At 37.3% G+C, this 27,767-nt stretch overlaps 1 protein-coding gene across 2 annotated transcripts in view; it reads right to left on the reverse strand.

Annotated features, from left to right (window-relative positions):
- Positions 1 to 12,624: 12,624 nt before the first annotated feature.
- Positions 12,625 to 27,767, reverse strand: part of LOC126336280 (zinc finger protein 879-like) — a 357,886-nt gene continuing 342,743 nt past the window's right edge. For both annotated transcript variants that reach the window (XM_049999798.1, XM_049999799.1), the window contains 2 exons: positions 16,582 to 17,201; positions 12,625 to 14,093 (listed from right to left, as the gene is read on the reverse strand). In XM_049999798.1, coding sequence (XP_049855755.1) covers positions 16,590 to 17,201 — 612 coding nt within the window. In that variant the 3' untranslated portion in view covers positions 12,625 to 14,093; positions 16,582 to 16,589. The remainder of the gene's footprint in view (positions 14,094 to 16,581; positions 17,202 to 27,767) is intronic.

Raw genomic sequence — 27,767 nt, forward strand, 5'->3', positions numbered from 1 at the left:
AAGAGAATGACCTGCTACAAGAAGCTTTTAACACACATTTACCATACTGTTCCCAGGAAGACGCAGATATTTTATTGGTTGGGAGAACATATTCAAGGCCTTTAAAATTAGAGATACCTGCCGCCATCAGATAGATAAACAAAAGTTATGGTGGACAATATAAACTATTGGAGTTTCATATATTTTGACAGAAAAGGTTCTGCCACTTAAGTGGTTAATGTTTTGAGAGTAGTTGACAACTATGGTACGTGCTCTGCTATACTGTCATTTGTTTATCTCTTACATAGTAAGCTATCAGCAACACAATAGATCTGACCAAAAACAGTCAGCCTTGATCCGAAGGGGGCTACACTAATATGTGAATAGAATTCAGCATAGCCCAATAATCTCCAGTCCCCCACCTTGCACACTTGTGAAATTCAACCAACATTCTCTTTTCTCTGTCAACATGCTTTTGCCAGTAATGCCAATATATACAGACATCATTGAATTATTTCACTTTCATTCTTCGCTGTTTCACTATGAGACAAACATTTCCTGTACTTCATCATATTTTGTAATTAACATTGGACTGAAATTCAACATCAGTTAGCAGGCAAATTCCAACAATACTGGAAGCAAATGAGAATTATAAAACAATCCATGACAAAGGACAAAATTTTCAAAGTTACGTGATATTAAGGGACTCAAATCTTTAAAATTTATCTTCCATTCACAAGCCTAAAAGTAATGTGCCATACGGATCATTCCTCCTGATACCATCTTTTCTGCACTGGGCAGTTGGGAAGCCTCCCTGCAATATATTCAACATTAACCTGCATCACCTTCTCTACTCCCACTCCAGGACTACATACAGCCTTCTATTCCGCCGATAACACTCTCACTCCTCGCTTTCACTTTATTTATTTCTCTCATGTCCCCCTAGCTTCCCCCCCCCCCCCCCCCCCAGTTCCACACCTCCTCTTTACCTTTACCTCCACCACCTATTCCAGAAGGCGGCTCCCCCGTAGGCACAGTTGCTGTCCGCAGTCTGGCCACGGAGACAGTTGTCGTGTTTATGTGAATAGTGTGTCTTTTTTATTTCAGAAGAAGACCTTTTGGTCAAATGCTTAAATAGGTAGCAGTCTTTTCGTTGTGGTTGTCTGAAGCTCAACATCTCCTCTATGTGGTAGGTAGCAATCTATCCTTTTTGTAATATTGTTATTTAAATAAATATTTTCTTTGTACTGCCAAACATTTAAATATGTGCAACCATTTCCCATACAGAAGATATAGGTAATAACATTTATTACAGTACTTCATATTGTTTTCAGATTGCCCAAGCTGGTTGAAATCTATGACTAAGATGCAAGTGATGTATGGCATTGCTGAATGTACTGCGCCACGTGCCAAACTACCTAAATTGAAAAGTTTTATTTTTCCACATTTTCTTTGCATATTTGCATAAGTGTGTGCGTGCATTGTTTCCTTTGTTAACAGTAACAAGAGAGAAGCAAATGGATATCAATACAGTTTACTCCTCTCAAATAGGGCTAATTAGAAAGCCAAGCTTACCATCATCTCCAACCCTTTCCTCCCACCCCCTTTCCTGGGACGGATCACTTTTAATAGCATTGTGTGTGCCCTCACTCCCCAAGACACTGTGGACATAAGGAGGATTCTGACACAGGGTGTTAGTTACATCCTGTTCATGAGGAACCTCACACCACTGTCAAAATACTGATTCTGAACAATTCTTCAGCCACAAGTGTTCAAACCACCAGAATTTACTGCATATTAGCGGAGCAAGAAATCAAAAATTTGACACTTGATTCTGTGCATGAAATTCACAAAATTAGTTGAGAGAGTGGATAGATGGAAGAAAACAATTACAATAGAAGAAACAGCAGAGTATTCGTGAACAAAAGCTGAAATAATTGCAGAAAAGTTTAATTGTTCTCTGAAAATCAAAGTACATTAAAATACAACAATCAAACAATGGAAAATACAGGATGGAATGTAACAATACCAGAGAAGGAAAGTTGCTACTCACCATATAATAGAGATGCCGAGTCGCGATAGTCACAATAAAAAAATTCACACAATCATAGCTTTCGGCCATTAAGGCCTTTGTCAGCAGTAGACACACACCCACATACACACACGCACACACACACTCCCCCCCTCCACACCTTCTCCTGCCCTCCGTCTAAAATGCAACACGTCACTGTCCGCCACTCTCAAGATACTATCTCTCCTCCTTCCAACCCCAGCCTCCTCCTTACCCCCACCCAGTCGCCACTCCCATCATGCACTGGTGCTGCTGCTCGCAGTGCAGTTTCAACTCTCTAAGACTGCAGGCGTGTGAGCAAGTTGATTCTGAGTGTGTGTGTGTGTGTGTGTGTGTGTGTGTGTGTGTGTGTGTGTGTGTGTGTGTCTACTGCTGACAAAGGCCTTAATGGCCGAAAGCTATGATTGTGTGGTTCTTTTTCTTGTGCCTATCGCGACTCAACATCTCCGCTATATGGTGAGTAGAAACTTTCCTTCTCTGGTATTGTTAAAATGGAACCATTTATATTAAGACCACAGTATAAGTAATGTGATAAATAAATCCTTTATTTTGCTTGTCGTCAAATCACTCATTCCTAATAATGATTTCGGTATTGAGGTTTAAAACATGGCAAGAAAAGTCACACAATATGAGTAGCTTTGAAAAAAGCACTCTTATCTTTTTGAGCTGGTTGTTCCCTCTGTGGGAGCTAAATACTAATGTAAAAGAATACTTATGTAGACTACAGTTGAATTGGTGAGAGGAAAAATGGTACAACTCCAATAGTGTCAGTTTTTTTTAATTGAGATAGCCAAAATCATATTTAAACATGTACCTTTCAGATGAGTTGAAGAGAAGTAAAACTATGTACACATTTCTGAAGCTACCTATCATGTAATTGGATGGAAGAACAATAAAACTCCAGGAGTTGTAACATTCTTCCAACCAGTATCATATGTTCTTCTAGTTGCAAGAGCTTGACATGCACAGACGTTATCTGTAAACCTGCAATAAGGATTATCAATGTTGTTTGTTCGGTTGAAAGTTACTCTCAAGACATATACCTGTGTAATAATGAAATACCTACAGAATATCCAGTAGTGTGCAGATAATGAAAGAGACATATATACATGCAAACATAAAAGGTGTTCTGAAGCATGGAAGAAAACAAGCTTATCTTCATGGACAACAGTGCATCACTGAAAGGGGAAAAGTGGTAGAGAAGAAAGATACTGGGCCAGATTACATGTAAGTTTTTTCTTATATCATTAAATGACATAAGATGTTAACAAAGAAAATTAACAACTGATATAGCTATATCTTTCCTTTCTGTGTAGTAGCAAAAAGTAGTGCATGTTCAATTTAAGTCAAGCAGAAAAGGAATCCATTTTGAGTAATATGTATGAAGAAGGTTCTAAAGCCCAGCACGATACACATTTGATTGGCCTAATGGAATGTTGCGAAGTAGCTAGATGTTGTCTGAAAGGCAAAACCAAGCAAAAAGATGTTTTCATATTTTATACAAATGGTTAAGAGATACTATCCATTTGTAAAACATCTTTTTTTCAATATACATTCAACAACAAATTCCCATGTTCATGAATAAATCAGTAAACTGATTTCTGGACAGTATCCTAAAGAATTTGCACAGCTAGCATAGAAAAGGTCATATGTATTGTCACCTCAGATAATTGCTAAAATAAAATGTCACATGGTGTCATTCTCCACAAAGGTTTCTTATTGCAGTTCCAAAGATGTATACTATATTGACACCTCTATAAATTTGAAGATTGTGTATCACACTCCCATGAAGAAATATGCAGAAGAAAGAGAGAAAGTTATGTATGAATTCTACTTGAAGACTTTCAAAGAAAATTTTGCTTTGAGGCTTGGGAGGCCAAAAGTTGATATTAGTGGTTTAAATGAACACCTAAGTAAGAAACTAACAGATCAAAGTCTCATTTATAATGTGAAGCAAAATGCTGGAACAGAAATGATGGTACACAAATGAAGAGCTGATAAGTCTTATGCCAAATTAAATTAAAGCTTTGTGCTAGGAACAAGAAACTGGCAATGTTACAGTTTTTTATTACATTCAGAATATGGCAGTCTCAGTGATACCTATTCATGAAATGTTTTACCATTGACACTTCTGTCTCTATGGATTTGAGATTTATGACTTGAAAAGTGGTACTGGACATTTCTATACATATCATGAAGGTGGGGTGTATTTTTCCATCTTTTTCTGCTGTTGTTTATTTTTTAGGATTTTTTGTGGATCTTATACAGTGCTAGTAGGAAGTTGCATACCTGGCCGATATAACAGGACAATATTTTGCCTACCCAAATACACTTGCAGATGAAGGTAGTATAACCTTTATCCTCTCTTTCCAGAGTAGTTTTTTGGTGGTCCAGATCCTTCCATGCCACATCCCTGTCAATCCAACTGCGGTGAAGATCCCTGGAATGCTTCAGCAAATTCTCTATATTGCGCTACAAAATAAATAGCCACACTTTTCACAAACGGGGGAAAATTTTGTTCAACATTTTCACAATTACTTTCCACAACACAACTAACAATGGCTATGGTAATACCACTCTCTCGAGTACATTCAAACGTCCATACATGTGTAATGTAGGACCTGAGAGAAAAAACAGAAAATCAACTAGCGCTCTTCAGTTGTTCATTATGCCCTTGTTGGTACATCATTTACTCCACGGCTCTTGGATTCAGGCACTTGCTGCACCATGGCACAAATGGTTCCCAGACAACCAGTGGTTGTAATACCATTTTTACTGGTCCCTACTTGCCAGCTCCACCACTGCTCCACATTCACTGCATACGAGAAAAGGAGAAACACAGTTTCCCTTTCCCACTAAATTTATCTTTATTCAATTTAGTCACAAGCATCTCTTGTTGATGGCTGTCCAATGGTATGTTGGGATTTTCACAAATATCCCAAAACACTACAAACGCCAAGCTTTGAAAGGTCCAAATGAAATTTGTAGCTTTATTTACAACTACATAAAAGAATGCCTCCTGAGATAGAGGGATTTTTATGGTTATTGGATTTTTTATTGTTATTATTTTTTTAAAGGACAGATGTCTGGGGCAAAAAGTTATCATACAATTTTGAGATTTCTCTTAAAAAGTGTTTTCGTACAATTTTTCAGTATTTCCCTGTACATGGACACTTCTCCTCACCATGCAACAGAGCCTTTGGAAATGTCAAACGAATCATAAAATGACATGATCAAATTTATCTACCAGAAGGTTATCAGCTTGTGATTGCGAGCAGTCACAAATCAAAGACATTTACAGTATCAGTAATCAAGTATACAGAAGTAACGGACTTCAAAAGCAGGTTGCCAAGCTATTACAAAAAAACCTGCAACTCAATTGTACAAAGAAATAATGAAACCTTCTCAGTTTCAACCAATAACCAGTTACTCTATGGCAGTTCTGCACCAGTTTATATTTCTGCTAGTTATTTTGTTGAGGACTACATACAAACACTTTTAAACTACTCAAGCCTCATGTCACTCCAACTTTTAAAAACCAACCAGCCTACAAGAAACCATTACCAACCAATGCAAAGACGACCAATGATCAATTAAAATCAGCAGAGATCATGTAATCATTACAGTTCTAGGCCAACATACTATGTAAAAAATCTGTTCAAATGGCTCTGAGCACTATGGGACTTAACATCTGATGTCATCAGTCCCCTAGAACTTATAACTACTTAAACCTAACCAATGTAAGGACATCACACATCCATGACCAAGGCAGGATTCGAACCTGTGACCATAGCAGTCGCGCAGTTCCAGACTGAAGCGCCTAGAACCACTCGGTCACACTGGCTGGCTAAAAAATCTGTAATAATGGCATTCTTATTAAAAAGAGCAAACTTTTTAATAACAAGTTTGTTTGTGTGGCCATCCTCCACAGCAAGCATGTAAATACTTGTTTTGTAAATAAAACTGCCGTTTCCTGCTGCTGCTAGTTACATGTATGGGACAGATAAAGTAACTAGCAGCAGGAAAAGGCAGTTATATTTACAAAACTTTTTTTATGTTTGATGAATATTGACTGGATAAACGGCACAATTCCAAGTTTTGTTTTTGGCTGTACAGCTTCTCAGCATACACTTAATGAAACTTGCTTGGCAAAGTCTTCTAGAGGAAGTCATTCATTACAACTTATCTGTTCACATGATTGCTATAGAATGTACACTTTTCACCCAAAACATGGTTTCAAGTTTATCTCAAAAAAAGGATTTTGAAGTTTTATTGTTTTCCACTCCTCAATTCAGTTAATCTGTGTTTCTCCATTTTCTGTCACATCAGCTCAATTTTGCATCACATGAGAAACAAAAATGACATTAAGATAAAAAAATTGTTATGAGAAGTCAGAAAGTTGTGTTGTGTGTTTCTCTGACCATTGCTCATTCTGGTGCTGGTGTTGTGTGTTTCTCTGATCATTGCTCATTTTTCAAGAAAGAAACAACCTAAGTATTTCTGGAACTGAGTAAATGGCTTAGCTGATGTATGTGGATGCTAGAAGGAAGAAGATTAAGATTAGGTTTTAATATGCCACAGGGTGAGAACAATGAAGAAAATTGACTGCATCCAGTTCAAAGGAAGCATCCCAGCATTTGACTCAAAATTATTAGGGAAGTTACAGAAAACATAAATGTGTACTGATGTGCACTTCCCCCAACAGTCACTTGAAGATGTGAAGCAGGTGTTCTGAAGGAACTTCTAGCAGCATCACAAAGTGAGTGACAGGATTAAAGATAGTCATGTATCTGAATGGGAGCTAACAAAATATGGCAACTAAGCTGAAAATAAATTTTATCATTCTGCCATGGAAAGTGATTAGAAAGTGAAGGAACTGCTCTCACTAAATGTTGGTAGTATGACTGTTCAAAATTCATTTTCAGAAGTTTCTCTCACTACACAATTACCTGGTGCCCACATCATAGACGATGTTAGATGGAGACGAAACTACTTTACTAAATGTAATTCATCAAGATATTAAAGCTGTTTACGAAGAATTGTATAATCAAATTTAACAGATAGAAGTAGCCTCCTAATTTCAATCATTTGCTTAACCAAATGAATTTGTTTTACAGACAGAAAGGGCAGTGGAAAAGTATATAGAGTAGTATCATTTGTATTAAACTGACTTCTGTTACCATACACTCGGAAACACACACACACACAAAAAAAGAAGCAGAACAGTTATGTCACTGACAGACACACACAAAATCTCACTAGCTTTTGGTATGAATCCTTTTCCAAGCTAGCTCCACTAGAACTTTCCGTCTATTACATGGAAACAACACTTGATCAGGAACTGAACTAACCAGTTCTCATAACAATTCTACATAATATTTGCTTTTAGTAATTGGTTGTGCTCATATTATAAGATACATTATAAATCACATAACAAACAAAAAATACCAAAATACAGAAGGGGTACACCTATGTGTAACACATAGTACCAATGGATTTTAACAAGGTATCTCATCTTTTAAGTATTTCACAGTCAAAGCCAAATTATTTTTGAGACAAAAGAAACAGGTTTACTTATATTCTCACTTATTCATTTATGAAAAGAACAATATGCAGTTTATTGTACATGCAGATCATGTTGCACATTATACATAAGAAATCCTACATTTTTAACTGAATTTTATTCCTATTTTCTTATTGTTTTTATGATATCTGTGTTAGTAATATCTATAACTATGTAATTCTAATGGAAGCATTATCACTAAAACTTTTCATGCATACAGTGATAAAATACAAAAAGTCACAAGATTACAAAAACATCTGCTATCTAACAGTGTTCTCAGAACTGTGAGGTTATTTGGGAATGTGTTTACAATTGGAGTACGTTTAAAAAACTGTATGCTCATAATTAATTTTTGTATTAACCTGGTAATAAAATATAACAATTACATTGTTGTTAAAGCAATATTTGTCTCTTAATAAACTGCATGGTAAGCATTGTAGATCTTAGAAGCAGAAAAATGTAATTTCCGTTATTTTTCTTACATAAAATACTTATAATCAGTTCATCGCGAGAGCTAATTTCATGAATGCCCTATGCAAAGATCCATGAATTAAAATATAATTCATGATCTTTGCTGGTACCTCAAAACTTAAGAACTCTGATATGTGAAACTAAAGCTGCCATGAGCATTAATTTTCATTCAGATATGTGTAGAAGTGTTTTCTTTCTTTCTGTACATCACATTTTAATTACAAAACAAAATAATTTCATTATGTTACAATCCTAAAACCATGATTTATGCAGACACAGTCAAAGGAAGCAAAAATCCTGGGAGGAGATGAATACTATTCTACAAAACACACATAATGAAAGCCCATCCATATCAGTCAAACTTTTCACATCTGTGTTCTATCCCTCAGATGAAATCGTGTGCTATGCCATTTTTCCTAGGATTAACAATATAGTCTTAACAGTCGAATACAAATTAAAATGAACAATAGCATAAAAAAACTCTCACACATCATTATCACCACCGCCTCACCAGGAATTAGGCTAACTGCCTGTTCTATGTTCAAAGTTTATACTTGAGGATTTCTCAAATTGGGCCTACCCAGGTTTCTTCTTCTGCTTGGACTGCATCTTGACACCTATTTTGTCAGTCTTTTGCTCACGATCTCTTTCCATATTTCTCTCTTATGTTGGTTATTCTCTCAACAGTCAGCTCTTCTCCAATCTGTCCATTCCTAAGCCACTACAGACATAAAGAGGCCAATGGCCACAGAGGAGAAAACCAGGAAGACAGATCCTGTTGGCTAGGAGGCAGTAAAGTGGCAGCCTTGATACTGGGCAAACCCTGCACAGCACCCACAGTACAACTGCAGGGCACTGAATCACTGGCAGTCTTCAAGGGAAAACAAACATGGACGGATGTCAATGGAAATGACTCTCTCACATAATCCACAAAACCATACTTGCAAACGACCCCATAAGTAAGTAAGTCAGTATTAGCTACATTCCACTCTGCACCCCACATCAATACTTTTAACAATTAACCAAAACTGAATGTAATACACATGTGCAATGTTAAAGATGACAAAAAATTGTAGTTTTTCAAATAATTAAATCATAAAATTCTCTCTTCTCTTCCACCTTTGACTGACATTCGAAAGCAAACATCACTCAAAGCATATTTTTAAAGAACTGAACACTAACTTGCATAGCCAACCAGCCTGCCTAATTATGCAGCAAGCGGTACAATCCACAAAAATTCTTACCATCATCTTCACTTTCTATTCTGAAGATAATGTTGTCATGAAATAATTAAACTAAATAAAGCTCTAGCTGTCATACTATAAGAAGTTATCATAACACATAAAAACAAGTATCCTAGCTTTTGAAACTGGTAGTTCCTTTATCAGGAAGGAAAGAGTGATACAGGCCAGGGAAAGTTAGAAAAGTGAGGCAGGAAACAAATATTCATGTTGAGAGGGATCCATGTGTTTCTTGCCATCTCTGAACCCTGCACTGACAGAATACAGGAAAGATCTAGGACTCAAATCATCTGGAAATTGTCAGAAATACGACCTATTAAAAGGGATGAAGTTTCCAACAAGCAAAATTGCAACAATACCACACCTAAAATTTAATGTGCAACCTCCTTCACTTTGGTGCTAGTGGCAGCAGTAGAGATGTGCAAATGAAAGTGATATAGTCCAACAATGAGAACACGCAAAATATTTGTTACCTGATTGCGAGAATGAATTTTTTTGCCTGTGCAAATAGTAAACTGTCTGTGAAATTTCCACTGCTCATTTGAGTAACTACAGTTTGTTATTACAAAAGAATCTCAGGACATCCTAACTATTTAAGTCAATACATTACTGCAGTTACTATGGATAGCATGCAAAGGATAATTATAAGCTAATCTTCGCAATCCTAAAGCTTCTCTCCTACATTCACACAGCTTGTCATTGATTATTACTTGACATTAGATTAGCCCTTGAAGCAAACAGTGAACACACAATTTTGCTACAATTAAAGTTTGTTATAATGAAGGTATCAATAACCACAAATATATGTGAAATCCATTAAGTAGAAAAGAAAATCTCACACTATAGTAACTAAAATATAAAAGTATCAATGAAGAGAAAGGAAACTATATACAATCACAACCAATCATAGGAAACTAAACACTACATGAATAAATCTCTTGATCAAACATGTATTGTTATCAGACAACACAGAAGGTAAAACATGTAACCAGATTCAACACTATAAAGACAACAAGAAAAAGAATCTGTGAAGAAGAAAGAAGAGATGTCTCTCTTAGGAAATGTAAAAAAGTGACAAAAACTGAGTTTCTGTTAAAAATTTCTTGAAGAAGCAGATGTCATTGGTCCCATAGTTCCTTTATTGCTGGTAAATACTGAAGTCTTCATAATATTCTAAAGAGGGTTGTAACCATCAGTAACACTGAATACAGTCATTCACTACAAAAGAAATTTAAAACAGTGCAAACCAGTGGCTCATTCATTCTATTATTTGAAACATTAGAAAAGTGTATACAGCAGAAAGTATGGCAAAATTTTTCTGTATTGACATAGCAGCAAATTATCTGTGCCTTAATAATCTGAATGAAGGGGGATGGGGGCAAGAGGTGTATGTAGTAAATCATATAAAATGTTAACACAAACGGCTGTAACTGACATGAAACTAATAAAACAAATGAGATTGTTTGTGCTTCCTTTGCACAAAAAAGTCTCCTGAGTATGAGAGTGGAAGAGGAAGTGTCACTGTGAACACAAATAGTGTACCAAGCAAACATCCAGAACAGAATGTGTAAGAGAATCAACAACACTGAATCATGCCTGTAAATTGCATGTGCTACAACATGGTAACAATTACTTCACAACCATCTTTTTTATTTACTTTTTCCAAGAATTTGGAGTTAAATATTTTTGATATGTTTTGTCATGTCCACTTCTCCAGAAAAATGCAAGATTTCAACAATAAACAACATTGTCTCCATCAGGAAAAGCAACTAATGGTAAAAAAAGTCACATTTAGATGGAAAACTAACACACTTAGTGCACCAATAACACAAACTGCAATAAATGTGTCACGAAAGATTTTATGAAAGTCTAACATCTACCTGCTGCCATATAGACAAAAAGTAAAATTTGTCACAAGTAAGTGAGAAGACACAGATATTTTTTAACACTTTTGGCCTATATGACAGCGGTTTTCCGCCTTCAGATTGGATGTGTTTTCCCTTGAAAGAACACAGAAAATGGTATTGAACGGAAAGTTACATCGACCACAGCTATGAGCAAGCAGAGAAAGATGGTACAAAACTGTAAATGACTAAAAACAAATTACAATGGAAGAATCTGACCGTCCAACATCTGCAATGTGGCCATTAAGAGGCAGTGGGAAGGGACAGATAGATAAATGGTAAAATGGTTGTGATACAAATGTACCTCTACATTTTAAAAATAAAAAACTGTTATAGCCACTATGTGTTACCCAAGAGTTTCCAAATTGAGGAAGCGAGAGAGAGAGAGAGAGAGAGGGGGGGGGGGGGGGGGGAAGGGAGGGGGGGGGGGGGGGGGAGAAAATCACTGTACACATACGAAACAACAACTACTCTCTGAAATTATGTGTGGCCCTAAAAAGAAAAGCACCCTAAAATTTTGTTACTGCAGTTTCAACCTTTTTAATTGAGAGGGTTCAGTAAACAACTGGTTGGTATCCAAGTAAAGTAGCCATTAATTAAAAGTCAGAAGGTGAGGTGCAAAACATTGTGACATTTCAATACTGTACTGTGCTGGAAGTCTGAAACTTTTTCACCATGACTCTAATGGTGTTCAGTGTTACAGCATAACAATAAGGGGGAAGAGCACAAGATAATCACAAAAATATAGAAACCAGTGTTTTCAAATTTACATCAGTTATAATGAGAACTATCATTAGGCCATTAAAACTTGCATAGGTTATGAATCACTAGGTTCAAAAGTACCTTAATTGGATTTTGTAAAAATTCTATACTGACTATTTTAATTAAAGCCCAACCAGGTGGTGGAATTCATTATTTGCAGGACTTACTAGTCCTTAAATTAAAAAGTCCATAAATTAAAAAAAAAAGAAACTAGAAAATATTTTGTTATAATGTTGTAGAAACTAGAACATTGAAATTGCTTAAGAATGTGACAATACCCCTTATTAATTCATAGAGTGGAGATAAATTTACTATGTTGTGTTGTGCCTGCACCTGTGGCTAGACTGGTTATTCTTGAGTGCCTTGGTTTCTTGATGGTTAATGCCTCTAAATGTTGAAAATCTAGCATTTCTTGCAGCAAGAAAAATCATCAGACTTTAGATGACTCCTAATTACAATAATGAATTCCCACAGTCACTTCTTCCCAAATGTCTCTCACATTTTTGTTGTTAACTGTTTCTGACATACATAAAAAATGCACCAAAGAAACAGTGCCTACAATCACTTTACCGTAATCTATCGAAGATGCCTATAATCAAGTAAAAATTCTGTCGTGATTTAAAAATCAAGCACTTAAGGCATAAAAAATCTGTTTTTAATAATACTTTAAATCAAATAATGGTAAGTTAGAAAACAATTAATAATTCGCACTGTGTTATTTACAATATAATTTTTCAGAAAAAATGTCTTACTTAAACGACAAAAACAGTCTTTCATGTATTTCACATTATGCATTGCTTAAATTATGGCAGCACCTCCTTTAAAGACACCCCTGAAATCAAATTTGCAATAAGATCGCTGACCATACAAAGGGTACAGTGATGAACAACTGATATAACATACTGAACAAAATATGTAAAATTCCAGCATTAACATGATGATTGTTTCGAAATCTGAGAATGTGGTGAATATTAATAAGTGCTTGCTGTTTCAAGGCAACAGAACATTATCACTGCAAAAGTGCAGATAGATTATTCTCTACTCTTCTGAGCAGGAGTTATGATTATGCTTTATTGTTGTTCATTATCTCAGCCTATCTCTTTTAAAATTATTTCAGATGCCTTGTAGACTTCCTGTGACACTAATATCAGTTATCTCTTTCTTGGAATTAATTCTAAAATAAAATAAAATCTGATGCATTTATGTTGGGAACAGAAGTGAACTGCCTCTTCTAAATTATGATAAATGTTCTGTACAATCAGTATAGCACAAGCTACCTTTTACATCATGCAAGGTGTACATGTATTTGTCCTTATCCTACCACATGTACTTCCCTCTTTATAAAATATTATCCTTAAAAAAATCTCTTTGTACAATAGGAACATAATATCTGATGCAACATCTAATACTTAGCACTATCTTATTTTCTCTGACACAAAAAAATGTAAAGTGAGTGAAAAGACTTACATTGTAGTTCAGTTGCAACTGCAACAAATCTTTTTTTTGTACTATTGTTAGACAAAGTTTCGCAGCAGAGTTATCTGAATTAAAATAAAAGTATCGGTTTTAAAAACGTGTCATGTGGCAGCCACATTAAAAATACTTTAGTGAGAAAAATAGATGAAGAGAAAAAAATTCATAAATATAAAATTATTTCTGCTCAAATAAAATATTTACAACTTCACTGTATTAATATTTCACACATTGTAGTGAAGACACACAATGATGCACCAACAGCTCATATTAAAAATTATGTGAGAAAAAGCATTATATATGTTAATAGTAAAAACCGTCTGACTGGCAGGTATTGTAAATCTATAAAAATGTATGGCACTATGCAACAACAACCATAAACTGTGTAATATACACAAGTATTACTTTCCTATTACCATAGTAAAGCTTTTTAAGAGATTTCACTTAGGAAATATAATAAACGTGTCTTAATGTTAAAAGACACACTAAATATGACAGACCACCTTATTGTTCGCTTGAACAAAACATTAAAGGTTCATGATATACACAAATCTCTAGTAACAGCAGCCATTTCACAGTGCTGAAGGAATCCATCCCAGTCTCATCTGTAACTGCAGTTCCTTCGCCACCTACAAAATGAAACTGAGCATGAAATCAAATCCATATATTCAGAGGCTCACTTAAAGATTATACTTAGAAGTTTTTAATTGTTTCTTAGATAACAGAATGGTACAGTCTTTGGTGGAAATGCAATAGCACTCACTTCATTGATCTTGAAGAATACAAAACTGCAGAATGGAATTATGAGTTGATTAGAAGAAGAAAGGAAGAGTTATGGCAGAGGGAAAATGGGAGGCCGGCAGGGGGGGGGGGGGGGGGGTTGTGTGTACTGCTACTGCACAGGTAGCATCAGTGACATTCATCAGCCAGTAAGATAACTGACTAGTTTCTGTTTGACAATACTGTGTATGTTACGTATGCCCTAGCTTTAATTTCATACAAAAATACTTGGTCTTCCACAATGGTTGGAACAGACAGTTAAATGACTGAGTGAAAAAACAGTAAATTAACTTTATTACTAAGATGATGAGGATATATAAAAAATAGTTTCCAAACAAGTTGGCAAAAATTAATGACTGTGTGCTACAGCAGGATTACTTTACAGTTATAAATGTTATACGCACAGAGGTTTGATATTATCGAGGAGAAAAAAATATATAAACCTGCCGAGCACATTTTCAAGTGCATAATAATATTGAAGTGACTTAGCAAGGTCATCTTCATTTATAGGTGAGTACCAGCCAGCCAGCTAGGGAAAGTTCTGTTGAAAGGATTCTGATGATAAGAAAGCAGGTAGGATCAAGAACTGGAGAAAAAGCATTATTTAATGCATAATCTAATGACAGATAATTCACAAATAACTCCCTCACAAATGAGAAGTAACATTATGCTCTGCTGTAATAAAATAAGAAAATATTCCATACATCTTGTATGTGACATGTTAAAGTCACTTGGTAAATTAAACTCCATTCTGTAAGACTTTGCTGAAGTCATGTTCTGTTATGTTCCTATCTATTATCTGAGACCGTTGTGGTCGCTCCATAATATGACATTTCTAGAGTGCGGTGTTTGCCCCCCCCCCCCCCCCCCCCCCCAACCCCCGTGATGAAGGGCATGGATTTTTGTAGAGTTTACTCCCCTAGGAATGCTGCCTTCTATCTCACTTTTGACCCCTCACTGCCTGGCCACACACTATGCCTCCACTGTAGGGAACTGTTCGGTCAGTGGGCATCAGAAGTCGATTTCAGCTATAAATAGTGGTGCAAGATCGACACAGTCTGGTTGGAATCCAGGCAGCCAGTACACACAGTAGCATCTAAAGACGACTGTGTCATTGGGTGACATAGCGTGAATAAAATTGAAATAAAAACTTTATTAAGCACACTAGTAAAGAATCTATGCCTGACTGTATTCTTATATTTGGTGACTTACATGTATTGTTACGTAAGCTCCGGTCTATTACTTTAATATGCTTTGCTCTACAAAGTGCTAATAAATTTATACTTACCTTAACACTCAAAAACACATATAACAATAGAAACATTTTTCGCAAGAAGTGATATACAAAAATGTTCCATTTTTATTAATTTTACTATAGTGTTACAATTAATTTCCATTCGAGAATTAAATGAAAATGAAATTAAATCTGTTTGATAAATGTGTATTTCCCCGTGCACATTTCATTTCAGATATACAGACTGGTACAAAATGACATTTTAGAAATTTGGGAGATTGTAGATAATGAAATTCAGAACATTTCGCAGTTATGAACCTATAGCTGGAAATGTGAAATAAAGTTTCTACATCACTTTGTACGCATTCAGTAAGCTAAACGAAACATTCAAACATTATAGCCTGAAAAAAGTTTACTGACAGTAAAGTACAATCGAACACTGGAAACTGATTCCGTGGATTCATTACATTATGTAATGTGCTACAGGGAACAATGTATTGTCTGACTCTTTGCAGGATTCTGTGCTCACCTCTGATGGTATCAAATGCTGTAAAGACATACTCAATGACCTCAGGTAGTTTTCCTACTGGTGATGAGTACACAAAGGCCTTTACAAAAGCCCAGATAAAAAAGTCAAGAGGGATGGGATCAGGTGAGTGCACCAACCAAGGGACTGGTTACTCTCTGCCCGAGACAGGCCCTGGCTCGATGATCAAACTGTGCTGGAATACCGTCAGGCAAGGCATTCTCCAAAAAGTTCAAATACTATGCACAATTCAAATGATCCAGTGAGATGTGTGGTCCAATAAAATGAGCTCCACGATTTCCAGCCTAAGTGTTCACCGAGAATCTCACCCGATAACCTCTCGAATAGGATGTGCCTGGATTTTTAACGAGGTAGTGGTGGCTGTAGAAACTGTATTTCACATTTCCCACTATATGTTTCTTATATCAAGATGTTCCAAATTTCATTCTCTACAGTCTACCAAATTTTTAAAATATCAATCTGTAACAACCTGTATTTTGTCTATGTATTACACATAAAGTTTATTCTGATTTAAAATGAAATTCAAAAATACGTATTAACAATACTTCACACTTACCTCAAAGTTTACTGGTTGGTTGTCATCCTGTTGTGCAGCATATCCATGCTAGGATCTGTGTGGTGTATAGGCGGTATATAATATCCCATGTTGCTTAATGGTAATGCAGCTGGCACATACGAGTGAACGTGATACGAATTCATAAGATTTGTCTGTGCAGAAGTTCTATCGACTGCATCCTGGCTACCGTCCTGCTGATGGTGATACATGTTACCAATTGTGGGCATCTTCGCAGCAATGTGATTCATATCACTATTGCCAGTATTGTGAAACACGTTTGACACTGCCACTTTGTTTGTATTAGTATGTGATCCGTACATACTTCCAACAGACATTTTGGCAACGCCTGCGCCAATATTAGGATGGTTCTGGTACAGTACACCTCCCTGTACTACTGGCATTCCAGTTGGTCCTAAACCACTATTACTACTACTGTCACCAATACCACTATTCGTGTGATTACTGCTCAAATTGTACGGACCACCGAGAGAAGATACTGACGAAGGTGGTGGCACGGCAGAAACAACAGCTGTCGACGTCATTACACTACCACTTTGCTGTGGTAACATCTTCATACTGTCTGGTGCCATAATACTGCTATGTATTGTGTTTGTGGGAGCCTGTAAATTAAGGAAAAAAATTATTTTATTTGTATCAGACATTGGATATTCGTGTAAGTACCTTCTAGTTTTTAAGTTCATAGTGTCTTTGACTTAAATATTCCACACATTTTACCTTATGTCGGAAGATGAGAATAAAATTTTCTAAAACCTATTTCATATTTTAAAAAAGGCACACAAAACTCTGCACCAAGCAAACATAATAGACAGCATATGATGGGAAGCAACAAGCTATAGCTTTATTTCCTTGGCTTCACCATATGAAGGAACCCATAGTTCAGAAATGAGGCCTCATTTACTTTTTCTTTATGTCAGCGCCTGTGACCCTGAGGTTACCAGAATTTTTTCTGTGTTTATTTGACTATAATTTCATTTTTAAAGTCGTTTCCTTTAAACGATGGAATACTAATTTACCTTAACCACAACACTTTCAGTACAACAGAGAACCTGGACAAAAAGTGTTCAGTAACCTTGGCAATGTCAAATTTACATAAAATCATAAGCTTCTGATGACTGCCTCCACCATCTTCATCATCTCTTCAGGTATTAGGCAGGAACTGCCTGTTACAGTACCCATCTCTGTCATGGTCTTCCTCTGTCTCTTCTCCCATGGCACTTATAATTTCTTTGTTCCATTTTCTCCTGTAATCTCGAATTTTATCATTGAGGCTACGGATTTGCAGTTCTTCTCTAATATCTTGATTTCTTAGCCTGTCTTCTCTTGTGCAATCTTTAACACCTCTAAAGAATTTCATTTCTTGTGCCTGAAACCGATTTCTTTGCTTCTTGGTAATCACCCGAGTCTCACTTCCACAGAGCAGTGTGGGAACTGCAACAGTTTTGTAAAATTTAATTTGAGTGTCTTTCCCAGTTTGTTTTTTAGGTTCCTGTCGATTGTTCCACACACTTGACTGAATTTACTAAGCTTAATTTCGATAGCTCTGCTGTAGCCCCATGTCATTTCACACCCGAGGAAACTGAAATGGTTTACTTGCTCTAAAATCTTCTGATCTATTAATATTTTGGTTCTAATTGGTTCTTTCCCCATAAAGGGCATTGTCTTAGTTTTTTGTTATGAAATTTCCATGTTAAATTTTGCACTTATTTGTTTTAGCAAGTAGATTCATTTATGAAGGTCATCTTCCTGCATCATCAGCATATATGAAAATTATTTAAAAGAATGTTCCAGTCTAAGTAGATGCCTTTCTGAAAATCTAATTTCCATATATGTATTATTTCATTAATGTAGATGTCGAACAAAGTTGGAGAGATGCAACAGCCTTGTCGTACTCCTTCGTCAGTCGGTACCTCATTAGTTGTTTTACCATTGAGATCTAGAGAGATACTTGTGTCTCGATATAAACTTTTTATCGCAATTACTAGATGCTTCGGACATCCATGATTCGTCATTATTTCCCAGAGTCTCTGTCTATCTGTCTATTGACACTGTCAAAAGCTTTTTTAAAGTCAATAAAAGCAATGTGTGTCGCTTTATTATACTGTCTCCATTTTTCTATTATTTGCTGTATAATAAAAACTGCACCTATTGTGGAGCGCCCTTTACTAAAAACCCATATGTTCCTCATGCAGTACTGCTTCTGCTATGATTTTAGTCTCGTGTTTAAAATCTTAGCATACACCTCGTATGCTGAGTCCAGTAAACTTATTCTTCTATAATTACTGCATAGGCTTTTATCTCCTTTTTTAAAAATTGATGCCACTCTAGCTGTTTTCCAGTCTTCGGGAATACTCTTCTCCGTTGAAGAGATGTAGCAGTTGTCGGTATAGCGTCATTCCTCCATATTTTAATAATTCGGCATTAATGCCATCTTTTCCTGTTCTTTTCTATTCTTAAGTGATGTTAGTGCAGCTGTTAATTCGTCAGACTGTATTTCATCTAATCCTTTCTCAATTAGTTGTTCAATTTCACTTTCTCGTGCTGTATGATCGTACCACAATTCGCTGTAATGATTTATCCACTGTTCTTCTTCAATACTATTTATTTGTGTCTTCTCTCTTTACGTTGTGTTTAAGGTTTTTAAAAACTTGTATGCTATTTGTCGTCTTCCGTGGATATTGTGTTCGATATTAGAAATAAACCTATCCTGGTGTTCAAAAATGGCTCTGAGCACTATGGGACTTAACATCTATGGTCATCAGTTCCCTAGAACTTAGAACTACTTAAACCTAACTAACCTAAGGACATCACACAACACCCAGTCATCACAAGGAAGAGAAAATCCCTGACCCCACCTGGAATCAAACCCGGGAACCGGGGCCTATCCCGGAGTGCTTTCCTTACTATGCATTTAGCATTATTTATGTTCTTCTTACAGTATTGTTTGTGTCTGAATGTTGTGAAACTGAAGAGGCTGCCACTTACATGGCATCTGATTTGTCTGCTGCATTATACCACGGTGACATCACAGAAATATTGCCTACTGACGTGGTGCCCTCTACGTCCACAGATTATGTTTGTGCTCTCTGTACACAATTGCTTGCGATGCACAGAGTGGTAAACTACAAAAATTCTTCCTCTGTACTCTTTTTTTATCATGTGCAAGCTTCAATGCATTGATAAGTGCACAGCTGATGTTTTTATTTAAGTTTTTATCACAAGCTTGAGCAGGATTTTCATATGTTCGAACATATTCTTATGTTTATTTATCAGACAGTACTTACCCACTACTGATTTTTCAAAATTCCTTTACTTCAGGTGACAGTGATGTTCATCACAGTTATTGGCAACAGTCTGGAAGACTACGCCATGTAACTGCTGTCAAACATCCCTGGTACTCTAGGGCTGAGCTTATCAATGTTACAAATTTCCAGCCAACCGGTTGCTAATAGAATTTAAAATTCTTTAACTAGTTTTCAACGCCAACTAGGAGTGCCTTCTCCAGAAGAAACTGTTACCTTACCTAACAATATCACAGGAAGGTACATTAATAGCAGGTAGGCATCAGAACAAACACTTAATTTTTACAAATCCTGAGCTCGTCTTTAATAGGTCGCAACATTTCCTCAATTTTTCTGGGTGGCCGATACACCGATCTGATGCCTCGCCTATTTAGGACTCTCCTCATCTTACTAGTTGTCGAACAGCAGAACAGAAGCTGTGCTACATGTCGGTCCTCCCGGCTTTGTCATACATCATCGCACCTCGGTTTTCTTGACGACCTTGCCCTAATATTACAGACTGAAAACTGTCATCAGATGATTTATCTCGGAGACAAGGTGCACCTTGTCTGATGTAGTCCTGGCTCTGTGTGTTAGGATGTTCAGCATTGCACTCTTCTGACCTGTATAGTGAAAACTACACCCATTGCAATACAGGTCTGTAAGCATTGGTTTTCAATATACAGAAAGGCCAAGTCATCCACCTACTTTCTGTTCGACCGACACATCTCAGAAGGTAACTTTCTGTCCTCTGTTTCTGTGATAAATCTTATGTTTGGCCACATGGCCGACATTCCTTCATATTTAACCCTCTTAAAAAACCTATGTTTCAATGCACATCTTCTCTAAAAACTGCCTCGAGCAATTAGCTCGATAGCCCACACGCAATGAAAGTATTTTAGAGGTTGTAGCTACACATGGGCCTGACTTAATCGACGGCTTCAATGTAGAGACATGGGTTAGTGACTATGTCATCATGGTGACTGGTTAGTACAGTTAATAGACCTATCAAGAAGGCTAGGGGAGTATATCTGTTAGAAAGTGCAGACAGACAATGATGAATTGATCTCATTCAGTTCCACTACGATGATTGCCGAGGAATTATGGGCAAGTGGCCTGTAAATCATACTCTGGATAAGAATGTGGATTAAGGATGGAAAAGACCTAATTTGGTTTAACAGCGAAATTCAAAAAATGATAAAACACAGGCTGTTGCACAATTGGTTCAAAAGAGAAAGTGCAAATGATGACAGGATAAAGTTAAGAAATCTTTCATGCAGGAGAATCGTACAAGCATACCGTAATTTGACAGGTGCACAGAGTCCCCTATGGATGACATAGTTCTGAGCAGCCCTGACATAGAGGAACAATTGAAAGAGTCATCAGGTCTACATGGAATCCGAATTCAGTTTTATGAAGAGTACTCTACAGCATTGGGCCCTTATGTAGCTTGCATTTATGATGAATCTCTTGCCCAACACAAAGTCCCAAGTGACTTCTGTATACGGTAAGAGTAAAAGAACAAGCCCACAAACTTACAAACCAATATCCTGAACATCTTGCTGCTGAATCCTTGAATATATTCTCTGCTCGAATATAATAAATATCTTTTAGAAGGGTGAGCTTCTGCCCATAAATCAGCATGGTTTCTATGGATGAAGGGAACAGATGGATTCCATATTCCTATATTTTCCTAAAGTAACTGACATGGTGCCACACTGGTGACTTTTCCAAAGGTGTGAGAATACAGAATAGGTTACCAGATATGTGAGAGGTTCAAAGACTTCTTAAGTAACAGAACCCAGTATGTTGTCCTTAACAGTGAGTGTTCATCAGAGACAAGGGTATTTTCAGGAGTGCCCCAGGAAAGTGTGATAGGACAGCTGTTACTTCCTATATACATAAATGATATGGCCAACAGGGTGAGCAGCAATTTGTACTGATGACGCTGTGGTGTACGGGAAAGTGTAGTCGTTGAGTGATTATAGGAGGATGCAAAATGACTTGGATAAAATTTGTAGCTGATGTGATAAATGGCAGCTAGCTTAAAATGCAGAACAATGTAAGTTAATAGAGATGAGTAAGAAAATCAAACCCATAACATTTGAATACAGCATTCGTAGTGTGCTGCTTGACACAGTCACATCAATTAAATATAAAGGTATAACATTGTAGAGCAATATGAAATGGAATGAGCATGTAAGTATAGCAGTAGGGAATGCGCTCGTGTCTCTATCTGAATGGTCAGCGCTTATGATTGCCGTGCAGTGGGCCAGAGTTAAATTCCCTGACAGGTCAGAGATTCTCTCTGCTCATGGACTGGGTGTGTGTTATCATCATCATCATCATCGACATGCAAGTCACCCAGTGTGGCATCAACTGAAAGGACTTGCAACTCGGCAGCCGAATTGCCCCAGGTGGGGACTCCCAGCCATCAATGCCATATGAGCATTTCAGCAGGGAAGGCAAATGGTTGACATCAATTTATTGGGAAAATTTTTGGAAAGTGTGGTTCATCCTCAATTAAGACCACATTAGGACACAAGTGTGAGTCATTGCTGAGTATTGTTCGAGTGTTCGGGATCACACCAGGTGGCATTAAAGGAAGACATCAAGGAAATTTAGAGGTGGGCTGCTATATTTGTCATATTTGTTACTGGTAGGTTCCAACAGCATGCAAGTATTATGGAGATGCTTTGAAGGTAAGGCATTTTTTTCCCCCTAGCCGCAATATTGAAAAAATTTAGAGAACTGTCATTTGAGGCTGACTGCAGAACAACTCCACTGCTGGCAACATACAGTTTGTATGAGGAACACAGAGGTACGATTAGAGAGATCAGGGCTTGTACGGAAGCACCAAGACAGTAATTTCTCTTGTTCTATTTGAAGTGGGACACAAAAGAAAATGACTAGTAGTGGTAACAGAGTACCCACTGCCATGCACCACAAAGTGGCTTGTGGAGTATGTATGCATATGTGGATATGGTCAATGAACTACTGCAGCACCTCAATGTCATGTAGTCAGATTAAAAACACATTGATACCACATCTGAAGAAGCAGGATGGACAGAGGGGGAAACAGTGGTCAACCCATGGTTGTTCCATTGGTCACTGCATAGTACCTGTAACTTCCACTACATAAAAATATGTGGTCCTCAGGTTGCGCTGGGATAATTTTAAGATTTAAGGTGAGAAGCCAACAGTCTTAATGTTTCTTTTATTGGTACTTTCATAAACAGGACCTCATAGATTTTTAATGTGGTACTGGAGTAGCCAACAATTGGTGCTATTAACTTAGATAAACACTTTGTCACAGTGTATAGCTGACAGCACCCACAAATGAGTAGTACATGATATTTGTGTATTTTAGGCAGACCATACACAACCTGGGTGCCCTAGGAGCACTTGGCCTCAAATTCTTCACAAGTTCATCAGAGAGGCGAGAGTTCGTTAACAGCTCCCTGCCTTCTAGCTCACTGACAATGTGGCATCTCATTTAAGAATTTTGTGTCTGCAGTTTCCTGCAATAGACTCAGTTAGCTAGGATAATCAGTTACACTGAGGATAACCATATCATTCCCCTTGTTCCCCTTGTCAGGAAGTGTTGTTGTTGTTGTGGTGGTGGTCTTCAGTCCAGAGACTGGTTTGATGCAGCTCTCCATGCTACTCTATCCTGTACAAGCTTCTTCATCTCCCAGAACCTACTGCAACCTACATCCTTCTGAATCTGCTTAATGTATTCACCACTTGGTCCCCCTCTACGATTTGTTGCCCTCCAATACTAAACTGGTGATCCCTTTGTGCCCCAGAACATGTCCTACCAAACAATCCCTTCCTCTCCCTAATTCCATTCAGTACCTCCTCATTAGTTATGTGATCTACCCATATAATCTTCAGCATTCTTCTGTAGTACCACATTTCAAAAGCTTCTATTCTCTTCTTGTCCAAACTATTTATCGTCCATGTTTCACTTCCATACATGGCTACACTCCACACAAATACTTTCATAATCGACTTCCTGACATTTAAATCTATACTCAATGTTATCATTTTTCTCTTCTTCAGAAACACTTTTCTTGCCATTGACAGTCTACATTTTATATCCTCTCTGCAACAACTACCATCAGTTATTTTGCTCTCCAAATAGTAAAACTCATCTACTACTTTAAGTATCTCATTTCCCAATCTAATTCGTCAGCATCACACGATTTAATTCGACTTCTAATTCGACTACATTCCATTATCCTCATTTTGCTTTTCTTGATGTTCATCTTATATCCTCCTTTCAAGACACTGTCCATTCCGTTCAACTGCTCTTCCAGGTCCTCAACTGCTCTTCCAGGTCCTTTGCTGTCTCTGACAAATTACAATGTCATCGGCAAACGTTGAAGTTTATATTTTTTCTCCATGGATTTTAATTGCTACTCCAAATTTTTCTTTTGTTTCCTTTACTGCTTGCTCATTTTACAGACTGAATAACATCAGAGATAGGCTACAACCCTGTCTCACTCCCTTCCCACCCGCTGCTTCCCTTTCATGCCCCTCGACTCTTATAACTGCCATCTGGTTTCTGTAGAAATTGTAAATAGCCTATTGTTTCCTATATTTCACCCCTGCCACCTTCCGAATTTGAAAGAGAGTATTTCAATCAATGTTGTCAAAAGCTTTCTCTAAGTCTACAAATACTAGAAATGTAGGTTTGCCTTTCCTTAATCTAGCTTCTAAGATAAGTCGTAGGGTCAGTATTGCCTCACATTTTTCAATATTTCTATGGAATCCAAACTGATCTTCCCCGAGGTTGGCTTCTCCTAGTTTTTCCATTCGTCTGTAAAGAATTCACATTAGTATTTTGCAGCTGTGACATATTAAACTGATAGTTTGGTAATTTTCACATCTGTCAACACCTGCTTTCTTTGTGATTGGAACTATTATATTCTTCTTGAAGTCTGAGGGTATTTCACCTGTCTGATAAATCTTGTTCACTAGATGGTAGAGTTTTGTCAGGGCTGGCTGTCCCAAGGCTATCAGTAGCTCTAATGGAATGTTATCTACTGCTGGGGCCTTGTTTTGACTCAGGTCTTTCAGTGCTCTGTCAAACTCTTCATGCAGTATCCTATCTCCCATTTCATCTTCATCTACATTCTCTTCCATTTCCATAACATTGTCCTCAAGTACATCACCCTTGTATAGACCCTCTATATACTCCTTCCACCTTTCTGCTTTCCCTTCTTTGCTTAGAACTGGATTTCCATCTGAGGTCTTGATATTCATACAAGTGGTTCTCTTTTCTCCAAAGGTCTATGTAATTTTCCTGAAGGCAGTATCTATCTTACCCCTAGTGATATATGTCTCTACATCCTTACATTTGTCCTCTAGCCATTCCTGCTTAGCCATTTTGCACTTCCTGTCAATCTCATTTTTGAGACATTTGTATTCCTTTTTGCCTGCTTCATTTACTGCTTCTCCTTTCATCAATTAAATTCAATATTTCTTCTGTTATCCAAGGATTTATACTAGCCCTTGTCTCTTTACCTACATGATCCTGTGCTGTCTTCAGTATTTCATCTCTCAAAGCTACCCATTCTTCTTCTACTGTATTTCCTTCCCCCGTTCTTGTCAATCGTTCCTTAATGCTCTCTCTGAAACTCTCTATAACCTGTGGTTCTTTCAGTTTATCCAGGTCCCATCTCCTTAAATTCCCACCTTTTTGCAGTTTCTTCAGTTTTAATCTACAGTTCATAACCAATAGATTGTGATCAGAGTCCACATCTGCCCTTGGAAATGTATTAGAAATCAAAACCTGGTTCCTAATATAGTGCCCCCAGAATTTTACAAATGTCTGGAGACCCTTGTGTTCCAGCCGTTTCGAACACGCGTTATTTTAAAGCAGCGTGTAAGGATGATCATGGAATACTCCACCCATTTATTGTTTGTGCAGGCGAAACTGGAAGGGAGATAATTCATCAGTGCTGGCCAGTGTTCAGTGCAAACTGCCAAGAATAAGCAAATACGGCCTGGAAGCTCCATGGCCAGCTGCAAAGAGTAATGTAGCATTGTAGTGTTAAAAAACAAATGGAGAGACTCGAAACAGTGACTGTTTATTAGATGTCGAACTGCTGTTGAGAGTACGTAGACTGGACATGGATAGTCAGCCACGATAAAAGCTTATGCATTAAATTGTTCAAAAATGTGTAATTAACTGATTCTGGGTGCCCGGTAATGTGTGGAATTTTGTCATATAGGTTAGTTGCTTTTTTGTACAAAGTGGAAATAAATATGTTATTGAATGATATTCCAAGAGGAGCGTATTTTTTAAATAAGAAGAGAGAGAGCAAGAGAGTGAACATTTCCCCTTTGTAGCAGTGAAATCTTTGGAGAAACGTCCGGTGCTAGCAGAAGACATTGGTGCTGCAAGAAAGCAGAACCAGCATTCTTCAACAAGTAAGTCCACGAAAATGCTTAAGCTGTATAGAGAGAGCTTAACATTAGACTGGGCCACTGCAAGAATGTGGCAACCATAAAGTAAGGACCTGAGAAAGAAGGAGAAATATTAACAAAGATAGGGGGACGGGGGATGGGGGGGGGGGGGGGGGGACGGTTGGGAGTTGCCAGAGGAACAGATAACAGTGAGGCTGAAGAGCGATTCCACAATACTTATCCAGAAATGTTGATAAAGGGAAAATGATTAAGGGAATCACGAAAATCGCACAACGCTGCAGTTAGTCTCAAATCGCTGCCGCTCCCATCTACAAACGCTGACGCCGCTGCACACCAATGCCGACCCCACCGTACACCAACGCCAACGCCGCCATACACCAACAGTGACACCGCAGTACACTGGTGCCGACGCTGCCTTCCACTGACGCCGGGTGAGCTACTACTGACCTTTGATTGTGAAGTGTGGGGGGTTGTGGAAATAAGCGAGTTTACTTTTAATGATAACTAGATTAAAAGCAAAACAAAACACAATGGAAAAAGAACATCAATCCATAGAGTCTTTTGGGGCTATGGGAATTGAAAAACAGGGGCCAGATTTAGGCAAATTAATGAGGTTTATCAAAGCGCAGTTTGAATCACAGAATACAAAACAGGATGAACTGAAGGCAGAATTAAACTCTAAATTAGATTTGCAAAACACAAAACTAGAGGCTCAAGTTAATATACTAAGTAATCAGATGCAAGAATGGAAAAAAGAATTGTCCAATTCCCTGAGTGAACAGACAAATATTTTATTTAAGGATTTAGAACAAAGAAATGAAGCTCATCTAAAAGGGTTAGTTCAAAAATTAGAATACAATGTAGACTGTAAATGTAGTAATTTGGAAACACAATTTAACAAAAAATAAGACTGTTTGAAAAATGTATGTAATGTTACATTTGATGTGGTCGAACGAGAATTAACTACGCTAAAAAGCAATGTCCAGAAACAAGGTAAGTTGCTCTCCCTAGTGCAGGTGCAAATTTCAGGGGTCAAATCACGGGTGGAAACCGTAGAACAGAACTTCAAAGAAAAGTTAATGACTGCAGAGCTTATAAATTTGAATGGCTTAGAAGAATAAGTAGAAGAATTAATACGATGAAAGGTTGAAGAGAAACTAAGTGTTGATATCTCTTCGCCTATGGTAACTTCTGATTTAGATAACACAAAAAAAGACAGAAATGTTGAGGAAAGAATTCAAGCTTATGCAGGAGTAACTAGAGAAAGGCACAGATTCCCAAAATATTATATTAAATAAGGACATGGTAACTGATTCGCAATGGGGATCAAATTCAGGCTTGTCGAGGCAGTTTCCTAAACTCAAACCAGACGGGGATGTACACCCCACCCATTTCTTAAAACAGTTTAATCAAGCCATACATTAAAGTTGGGAGGATGCTAAGAAAATA

Source organism: Schistocerca gregaria, chromosome 2 (genome assembly GCF_023897955.1).
Source record: "Schistocerca gregaria isolate iqSchGreg1 chromosome 2, iqSchGreg1.2, whole genome shotgun sequence".
Lineage (NCBI taxonomy): Eukaryota > Metazoa > Arthropoda > Insecta > Orthoptera > Acrididae > Schistocerca > Schistocerca gregaria.